The sequence below is a fragment of the Zophobas morio genome, unplaced genomic scaffold, assembly GCF_036711695.1.
Source record: "Zophobas morio isolate AGI-343-1 ecotype UQ-CSIRO unplaced genomic scaffold, CSIRO_AGI_Zmor_V1 ptg000038l, whole genome shotgun sequence".
In the NCBI taxonomy this organism is placed as follows: Eukaryota; Metazoa; Arthropoda; class Insecta; order Coleoptera; family Tenebrionidae; genus Zophobas; species Zophobas morio.
Window position 1 is genome coordinate 2,021,468 of NW_026972143.1, and position 10,892 is coordinate 2,032,359.

The following is a 10,892-nucleotide window of genomic DNA, read 5'->3' on the forward strand; positions in this document are numbered from 1 at the left end:
TGTTATCTGCAAAAATCAGTCTTATCTTAGCAGGTACTAGCCCCGCCCACCCACCCTCTCTTTTCTTAGAGGGTATATGATTTGCAAAAATCAGTCTTATCTTAGCAGGTACTAGCCCCGCCCAATGATCCGGGATCATTTTGCCTCAAGAAAAAGGGATCATTTCGCCTTAGGTAGCATATCCGCATTCAAAAATTGGTCTAAAGAGTTTAGACAGTACTTCCCTCGATGTCGGAAACTGGACGACTGCATGCCTATTGTGTTTTTTTTCTCATTACATTTTTGTAGTGGGAATTTAAAAAAAAATTGCGATGACGTCATCAACATTTTTGCAAGTACACGTATATCAGTTGGGATAGATGTAGTGTAATACTAAGAATAAAATTATTATATTCTCAAATTTTCGGGAAAATGAATTGGGTCGTTTTGAATATTGATTTGTAATAATCAATAAAATAACGAAACAATTTACTCACGTATACGTATCAGAGGCAACTGAAAATCGTGTATGTATAAACATTCTTAATTTAAGATGACAGGCGTAACAGCATACGTGAGAGTCAAACAGAGAAACTGTAAACAAAACGACCACCGGTTTTATTGCTTCGACTTCCGCTTATTATATAAAACATTGGGTTTTATTTTAATTTTTGACGGTGAAATTCACAATTGGCTGATTATAAACATGTCTATTTCACATTCGCGGAACCAAGTGAGCGCATAAAACGAATGCAGGTCTGTAATGTTAAAGTCGATGTAAATAAGCGTGCTACCCTTATGTTTCAACCGAGTTTTTCCTTTAACAAATTTTGTGTCTACCAAATTGGGTTGGTTGGGGTGTAATACTAATAATAAGTGTTGCCTTTAATTTAATCAATAAAATAAATTGACTTCATTAATTTTTTTGAACCACCTCTTAAGAAAATCTAAAAAATATGAATGGAATGATAAATCACAAGTACAAACTCATCATATTTTTTGCATTTTAGATAGGATTTATTCAGCAAAATTTAAGGGTGACGTCATCAATTTTTTTAGGAGGGATGAACAAATACATTTTGAACAAAAGTTTACCATGCTTATAATAACTTTAAAATATTCCCAAGATTTCAAAGCATTCGGTTTTGTAATTCCTGATTAAATCGATAGAGTAAATTCACGCCTTCATTAATTTTTTTGAGTCACCCTGCATATGCAAATCCAAAAATATGAATGGAATGATAAATCACAAGTACAGACTCATCATATTTTGTACATTTTAGATACGATTTATTCGGCAAACTTTTGAGCTGACGTCATCAGTTTTTTGTAGAAGATAACCAAATATATTTTGACTAAAAATTTATTATGCTCTTTATAACCTTAAAACATCTGCAAGATTTCAAAGCATTCGGTTTTGTAGTTCCTGATTAAATCAATAAAATAAATTTACGCATTCATTAATTTTTTTGAGTCACCCTGTATATGCAAATCGAAAAAATTTGAATGGAATGATAAATCACAAGAAGAGACTCACCATATTTTGTACATTTTAGATAGGATTTATTCAGCAAAATTTTGTGGTGACGTCATAAATTTTTTAAGGGGGACGACCAAATACGTTTTGATCAAAAATTTACCATGCTTATGATAATTTTAAAATATCTTCAAGATTTCGAAGCATTCGGTTTTGTAGTTCCTGAGTAAATCAGTAAAATAAATTTACGCTTTCATTTATTTTCTTGAATCACCCTGTATATGCAAATCCAAAAAATATGAATGGAGTGATAGATCACAAGTACAGACTGATCATATTTTGTACATTTTAGATATGATTTATTTAGCAAACTTTCGAGCTGACGTCATCAAGTTTTTGGAGGGGATAAGCAAATATATTTTGACTAAACATTTATTATGCTCTTTATGACCTTAAAACATCTGCAAGATTTGAGAGCATTCGGTTTTGTAGTTCCTGATTAAATCAATAAAATATATTTACGCATTCATTAATTTTTTTGAATCACCCTGTATATGCAAATCCAAAAAATATGAATGGAGTGATAGATCACAAGTACAGACTCATCATATTTTGTATATTTTAGATATGATTTATTCCACAAACTTTTGAGCTGACGTCATCAAGTTTTTGGAGGGGATAAGCAAATATTTTTTGACTAAAGATTTATGATGCTCTTTATAGCCTTAACACATCTGCAACATTTCAAAGCATTCTGGTTAGCAGATTAAAAATTAAATTTCAAAATGTTGTTTTATAATTTTGATTTTTTTTCCAAAAATCTGGACGTTTCGGGTGAAAAGTCGATTCAGAGTTGTAAACTACACGTGTAGGACTATGTTATTTTATACAATTGAAAACCCATTTACTATGTACAATTTTGAAGTGACGTCATCGGATTAGTGGTGGGGATGATTAGACAAATTTTGGTTAGCGTTTTACCATCTACATGATATTCTTAATATAAATACAAAATTTCACAACAATCGGTCGAGTACTTTCGGAGATTATCTGTCTAATAAAAATCCGGGGGCAGACGGACAGACGGACAGACGGACGGACAGACGGACGGACAGACGGACGGACAGACGGACGGACAGACGGACAGACAGACGGAAATGGGAGACCTATTTCTTCGTCTTCTAGAGGTCATGAAAGATCGAGAAAACGTAAAAGTAGAGAGTCGGCCGACGGACTTAATGTGACTCGATCTTGAAATGTGTGGCAATTAGTGACTTTTATGAAATAGAAATATATCTCTGTCCTTGTTATGCTCCGTCTTTTCGACAGCAGGTATTTTTTGCTTCCAGTATGGCGATCCTGTTACTGTCATTTGGCCGTCAATTGCCTTGGTGGTAACACGTCTTCCACGACTGTTTGCTGGTTACCGGTGACACTTTTTCGTTGAATAGGGCTGGAGTTACTTTGTGACTGGAATAATGTTCTTTCCGGTCCGTTAACTCAATAATTCTAGTACAGTCTGTCGTAACCTCAAATCGTAAACACATCAAACTTTCGTTGACAGATAGCGAAAATTACTAGCCTCGCGCTATCTTTGTTTAACACATAGGTTAGGTTCCTCTCTGTCGAATTCCGACCACAGGCAGTTTGCCGTACTTTCTAAAAGTAATAGTAGATCTAGTGACTTTAGACGGACTCGATTACAATACTTCCTTTGCTTACGCTCGGGAAGTAAAAAGGAACATTGTATGTTTTTCAAGTTTTTTGAGTCATCATAGAATCGCTTGAAAATTCTCACAGTGACAAAGCATCACTTTTTACAGGCCGCAGAGTCATTAAATGTTTGTTAGTGGTACAATTTATTTAAATAATAATGTATTTATTAGAGTAAAAATATACGACAAATTAATGCAAAATATCTACTAGGGGAAAAGTGCCTAAAATGATCCCCTCAGGTCAAATGATCCCCATCAATTGTAAGAAAATTTGTGGCTCCATCTACCAAACATAACTGTCATTTGATTAAGCGCTCTGTAATTAGTACCTTCTGAAAGTTTGATGGCGTTCTGTGTATTCTGCACAGTTTTGTGCCAAAATATGTAAAATAAGCACCTCTGATCTAAGGTAAGATATATTTTAAAAGTCCATTACTTCCATTTGAAAGGTCTTATAGCGGTGGTAGTTGTTTTGACAGAATTAGATACATTTCAGTCGTAGGTTAGTTATGATCTTTTTACCGCATGTAAAAATTGAAGGTTAGTTTACAATTTTTGAATGCGGATATGCTACCTAAGGCGAAATGATCCCTTTTTCTTGAGGCAAAATGATCTCGGATCATTGGGCGGGGCTAGTACCTGCTAAGATAAGACTGATTTTTGCAGATAACATATCCTCTAACTCCGCCCACCTACTCTTTATTTTCTTTGAGGGAATACCATTTGCCAATATAAGTTTTATCTTAGCAAGTAATAATCCCACCCACCCGCCCGTTATTTTCTTAGGATGTATGTTATTTGCCAATATCAGCCTTATCTTGCCAAGCACTAGCTCGGCCCATCCGCCCTTTATCTTGTTAGAGGGCTAGTACCTAATAAGATAAGACTGATTTTCGCAAATGACATATCCTCCAAGAAAAGAGAGGGTGGGTGGGCGGGGCTACTACCTGCTAAGATAAGACTGATTTTTGCAGATGACATATCCTCTAACCCCGCCCACCCACCCTTTAGTTTCTTCGAGGGAATACCATTTGCCAATACCAGTTTTATCTTAGCAGTTACTAGCCCCACCCACCTACTACCTGCTAAAATAAAACTGATTTTCGCAAATGAAATACCCTCTAAGGGAGGAGAGGGAGGGTGGGTGGAGCTAGTACCTCTTAAGACGGGGAAATTTAAATAATTTAAAAGAATTTTAGGGATTTTCGTGTTCTATTTTTGGGAAATTCTCAGTCTTAAGAGGTACTAATCCCAGTCACCCGCCGTCACTTTTCTTAAAGGGTATCTCATTTGCCAAAATCAGTTTTATATTAGCAAGTATTAGCCCCACCCACCCACCCTCTCTTTTCTTAGAGGGTATATCATTTGCCAAATTCAGTTTTATCTTAGCAGTTAGTAGACCCGCCCACCCGCCCTCTCTTTTCTTAAAGGCTATATCATTTGCCAAATTCAGTCTTATCTTAGCACTTACTAACCCCACCCACCGACCCTCTTTTTTCTTAGAGTGTATGTCATTTGCCAAATTCAGTTTTATCTTAGCAGTTACTAGCTCCACCCACCCACCCTCTCTTTGCTTAGAGGGTATATCATTTGTCAAATTCAGTCTTATCCTAGCAGTTACTAGCCCCACCCACCCACGCTCTCTTTTCTTAGAGGGTATATCAATTGCCAAATTTAGTTTTATCTTAGCGGGTAGTAGGCCCGCCCACCCGCCCTCTCAAAAAAATTAGTCTTATCTTAGCACGTACTGATGACTAAAGTATTGTCTCAAACTCTTCCAGAAATTATACACCCCGTATTTTCGGTGCTTTTCAAACTTTTTTTGTTTATTTTTTTTAAGAATTTATTTTTTTGTTAATTTTTGAAATAAAATATTTATCAGTTAAGTCATGATTTGATTTTTCTTGTTGATGCTGTCCCCTTATGGTCAAAATTCAAAGGGATCATTATGCCCATGCCGAGGGATCATTTTACCTATGGGGATGCCTAAAATGATCCTTTTGTAAGGTCCTGGAAAAACGTTAGTAACTTTTTTTATAATTATCGAATCACCAATTGGCTTATACTGTCACCTAGATAAATCAATGTTCTTACAAATAATGCTACAGTTTTACATGAATAATAATAATTTGTATTTTTTAAAGAATTTCTCCCTTAGGGGGATCATTTTAGACACCTTTCCCCTATTTGTCTGACTCGTAATTTTTGTAATCCTTACAACAAAGATTCCAATGGTAGGTGCTGTCTGAGCTAGTATGATACTTTGGTCACGTGTGTCAAAAGATATATGAATCCAACTATAGATGGAGATGAACTTTATCAACGCAGCCACGCAATGTAACGAACGTTCAAATAAAAACGACGTCAAGTTGGCTTTGGAAATGTGAACGAAGCCGTAAATTGACATTTACAAAGCCAACTTGACGTTTTATTTGAGCGCTCGTTATTATTTTAATATGGGGAAGATGTCACTGGGTCCGACGATCCAGACTTAAATACAGTTGGCTGTAAAAAAACGATCAAAGACGGCTGCAGGTTTTTGAAAGCATGTCTATGATCATTTAATTTTCGCTTCAAACAAACTTTCAAGAAGCTACTTGATAGTGCGTTACTATTATTAGTAATTTATTACTATTACAAACAGTCAATTTTAAAGTGTGTCGAATGTAATACGTGTGTAGTAGTTGTGATCAGTCCCAAAAGTGTGGTTATGTTTTGATAAACTTTTAAAAAATGAACAACAACAGGGTCATCGTGGACGAAACTTTCACAATCGATGTCGTTGAAGATACAGATTTCAAATTCGTTTTGAAAACGTAAACCCGTTGAATTGTTTTGTAGGCACAATCATCTTTTTTTCGTTTATTTATTTTAGTATGGAGAACCGTTCGCAGTGTACACAAAATGCAGTTGGTAATGTCGGTGTAAAAATAGAGCTACAAGAAAAAAATAAAAATACAAAAATAGTTCCTGCCAATAATACGGACCGCATGTATTTAGAGTCAAATAGTTTGTGAACAGATAATAAGAACTGTTTTTCAGAAAAGACGAAGTTAAAGGAGGAGCAATTGGGGACACCATTGAATTGTAAGTACGGAAAAAGTTCATTTTTCAAACGTTTTAAGGTTATCCTTAATCAATTTTTTTTCGTTTATGTCCCTCTAAAACAATAATGACATAATCAGTTTACAATTTTGTCGAATCAATATTTTTTACCGGTTTCTGTTAGGTCTCCCATTTCCGTCTGTCTGTCCGTCTGTCTGCCGTCCCGGATTTTTATTAGACAGATAATCTCCGAAAGTACTAGGCCGATTGTTGTCAAATTTTATTTTTTTATTTTCAGCGAGATCGACACTTGAAAATTATTAAAAATATTATTATTATTATTATTATTATCTCGTGGATTTGGATTTTAAATCAATCATGGTAATCAAGTTGATTCCGAATTTTCCGTATTTACCAATATTCTAAGATTATCTCGAATATGTTTGATTTGCTATAAAATTGAAAGTATGACAACAAATGTTCAACGAAGTTTCAGTTTACTTTGGATACTACATTTAATATAAAAATTGCAGGGCTAAATGTGAAGATAACCATTTTATTACTGAGGAGACTATTAAAGTCGAGGAACCTCAAGTATGGTTTACCAAAAATGTTGACTTGTCACAAAAGAGAGAATTTAAGGACGAACCATTAGATGCAACAAATTGTGATAAACAAAACGTACAAAAGGACAACCCATCAAAAAATATGTAAGTTCTGTATAAATGTTTTATTTGTTTTATTTGTATTTTTTTAGAAAAAGCAGTGACTGTGGTAGTGTCACTGGGCCTAAAGTACAAACAAAAATAGAAATGACGAGTACAAGCCATGAAAAGACTGAAAGAGGACAATCGGTTATAGTTGAAAATACAGGAAATCTTGAGCAACAAGTGCCAACAAGTCCGTCTTTTTGGTGTACTGATTCAAAGTCTGTGGACAAAAAAGAAGAAATAGAAATTTATGATTGTGAAGACTGGACGGAAAAAACTAGTGGATATTCTTATGACGTTGTTAAAAATGTTTACGTTATAAAAGACGAAGATGAAGATACGAACGAAGAATGTCCATATAACGATAATCGGAACAAACAATTTAACACACTGGGAACAGTTGATTTGATTGAAGACCCCATAGATGTAGAAGATGAAGAAATTCCTCAGAACCAAGGTGCCAAATTAGAAATAATTGATTTAACGGAAGACCCCATAGAAGCAGAAGATAAGCAAACTCCCGATTTAACCGCACCTACCTCAAACGCTGTAGATACAGAGAACGTAAGTTCATCTGCAGAAACATCACCATCCAAAGAAGAAGATAACGCACCAAATTCCAAAGTCCCTCAAAACCAGAACGCGAAATTGTCGCTTTCTTCACCTCCCGTTGAAACTTCCTCAACTGCATCTTCGTCGTCAGAATTTCAAGATCCAGTCGCTATAGTTAACCCGAACAAGAAACGAGAAGTACGCAATGCTTCATCAAAAGATGAAGAAACTAAGCAATTGAGAAGAACTTCTTCATCGTCGGAGTTTCAAGATCCACCAGTTACGAAACCTAGCGTTCCGCGCAAGCCGCCTTCGCCAAAGATAGCTGAAGAAAAGAAAAAATCACTGGAAAGACGTTCTTCCTCTTCAGAGTTCCAAAATCCGAAAATCACTTCAAACCAGAAGAAAAAGCAAACTTCTGCTTCCACAAAGTCAACAACTTGTCGTCCATCTGTTTCTTCGCTGGCGACTAAAAAGAAAGCTCCTGTGGTGACCAAGGATATTCTTTCTAAAATAGATGCGTTGATCATTTCTGTGAAGAACGAGCCGGCTTTGGATACTGACAAAAGTGAAGAAAGTCGTGAAGTTGGTGCTTCGACTAACCCTTCAGACTCTAGGCAGAGTTCTGCTTCATTTCCTCGGGAAAATTTGAAAACTTCTTGTGTATCTCTTCAGATTGAAGCACAGCAGTCAAGCAGTGCCAAAAAAGAAGAAATCCAGAAGATACATAGTAAAGCTATCCCTAAGAGACGTAATTCCGCAAGTACGGTTCAAAATAATCGTGTGAATCTCTGCTTAGTTTCAAATGCGGATTCTAGGCAAGATCGTTCGAATGTCCGTGTAGATAAGACTCGTAAGAATGAAGCACCCGTAAATAAATCTAGGAATGAAGAAATTCAGAAGATGCATACTTCATTTAACAAAATTAATACTGCAGACACAGTTCAGATTAATTCTCTGAATCTTCAGTCAGTTCCAAATAGGGAAAATCCAAGCATCTGTCCAACTTCTAGGCAAGATTTTCGTTTAGATCTTTGCCAAAATACGTCAACAAGTTTAAACAGTTTCTCTAGATCTAGAAACAACAGTGAATCTCGTCATATCGAAATACCGTCTTCAAGTAGTGCTAGAGAGGAAGATATTCAGAAGATAGAAGGTTTACCTGACATACATATTTCTGTTTTAACATCGGGCCAAAATTACGGTTACAGCAATTTAAATAGTTCTGCACCGTTTTCAAACAAATCTAGATCTAAAGAAAACCAGAAGATAGATCTCAAAAGTAGCACTAGCAAATGTAATTCGTCCAACGTGGCTCCTAATAATCCATTGAACCCTCCTCATTCAAGCTTAGATATTTATCACTCAAAATCTACTTCTATTGAAGCACTCCCTTCAAGCAGCATCAGAAGGAATGGTGTTCAGAAGGTACATACAAATTCGCTAGAGCATAGCTCTGTTTCAAATGCGCAGAGTCAAAATAGTGCTTCATCTTCTAAACAAGATTCTACTGATCGTAAAAAAAACGTGAAAAATTTGATTAAGCGAAACCATCAACCAAACAAATGGGCAACAATGGGCGCCACATCTAAGAAGTTGATTTCTGATCAAGAAATTCCGAAAGTACCCAAAATGTCAACCTCTACTTTGGGGGAAAATCGGCGAAAATTAGCTAGGTTATCTCAGAGGCTTGACAATAGAATGAGCTTTCAGTTCACAAAGACACAATCTACAGAGAGTTTGTCTAAAATTGCAAATGTGGATCGAATTCCAGGCCTTCCAGTGAGTGTTCCTCAGACAGAAGTCACTCTTAGAAATGTTTATCAAAACACGAATAAAAGTGTTCATCTAGAATCCGTAACTAGCAATAAAGCAAAAATACAGCAAATACATTGCCTAGAAGGAGAAGAGAAAATATATCCTGAAAAATCTCAGGTTTCTAGTCATTACGTGCAATCCTCTCTCTCTTCTACATATCACATTAACGACGTACCATCTAAGCAATATTGTTCTGAATTTCAAAAACACAATAGAGATCTAGAAGTAGCTCAAAATGTACCTGGCAGTTCATCTTTTAGAAGAAATTCCAGTTCTACACATTCAGAAGTCAGTCCATCTATGCAGAGTCCACGTCATCTAAATCCATATATCTCTCCACAATCTTCAGATTCTAGACATTCTAATCAACATTGTCAATCTTCAAGCAAGCTAGATCTTTCAAGACTTCGAGTAAGTAGAATCCCAAATTCCTGTTCAAGTGTATCAGAGAATGGATACGTAGAAGGAAATTCTGATTCTGAACGTCAGTTCCAGGCTTCGGTTATGTACGAAATAAACAATTTTTTGTCTAGAACACATAGAGTAGAAAACATAGAAGCACCTCAGTCAAATTTTCAGAATACTCCAGAAGGAGTAAGACACCCAGAAACACACCATTTGTACGACGAAGACGACCTTCTTCGAGATATGCGTATTCAGTTATCACAGATAAACCCATCTAGACAAAACTACCATGGTAGGGATCCAAGACTAAAACAACAAAACACATTTTTTGGGTGTGACGGTAAACTTCGACTTATACAACAGTGCTTATGGCACATGATTACTCGGAACTTGAGTGAACCGAAAGATCAGAGAGATTCTAGACATCTAGAAGCACATCTTGATAGATCTGTCTGTGTAGACGAGAAACTTCGAGCCATGGAGCAACAATTGTGGGAAATAATTATTGTTAGAAACCTAGAAGTACCCCAAGATAACATTTACGATCAGGCCAGATTTCTAGAACGCACTCTAGTTCTATACATGCAATACAGGGAAGTAAAGAATCTCCAGAATACAAACACTTCGGACGTATCTTCATCTAGGAAAGACTGTCACAAAGTTCCTCAGAGAATTGAGACTGTAACGAGCAAACTACAACAACCAAGCACCAGTCGGAAAATAGAAACAGAATCACATAGAATTCAGAATCTAAAAAGACCGACGAACCCTTCCGAAGAGAACTCGTCTCCGGATAAAAAATTGCGGGTTGAGCAACCCCAGGATTTAAGTATGTCGTGGTTAAACGCCGTACATTCAGCAACCCCACAATTAACGACGGAAAGCTTCAACGACACGTTTAAAACAATTCATGAGTTTATGATAGGAGTGATGAATCCTAAAGTTACGAATTCGGCTTCTTTGGCAGTTCGGTTGGGGCAATTTTTTGGGCCCCAGATACTCAAGAAGTTGAAGGAAGACAAAAGGAAGAACAAGAAAAATAGTAAGTGGAGCAGAGAGCAGTAAGAATCATCCTGTATAGTTGTTAATATTTGTACTGCAAATATTTTTAATACTCGCCAGATTTTTTAGGGATTTTTTGTACGACACGTTGGTACTACAAGTTTTTTTTTATTTAACAAAGGAGAGATG

At 36.1% G+C, this 10,892-nt stretch overlaps 1 protein-coding gene across 2 annotated transcripts; it reads left to right on the forward strand.

The window, feature by feature from the left end:
- The first annotated feature begins 5,422 nt into the window (after positions 1-5,422).
- Positions 5,423-10,883, forward strand: LOC135140132 (uncharacterized). Of its 2 annotated transcripts, XM_064070548.1 has the most exons (6): positions 5,423-5,774; positions 5,828-5,987; positions 6,047-6,163; positions 6,214-6,258; positions 6,750-6,926; positions 6,974-10,883. In XM_064070548.1, the coding sequence occupies exons 2-6, from the start codon at positions 5,905-5,907 to the stop codon at positions 10,764-10,766; spliced, it is 4,215 nt and encodes a 1,404-aa protein (XP_063926618.1). In that variant the 5' UTR covers positions 5,423-5,774; positions 5,828-5,904; the 3' UTR covers positions 10,767-10,883. The 2 variants fall into 2 exon arrangements, with proteins under 2 accessions (XP_063926618.1, XP_063926615.1); XM_064070545.1 differs by having other exon boundaries at positions 5,423-5,987.
- Positions 10,884-10,892: the final 9 nt, after the last annotated feature.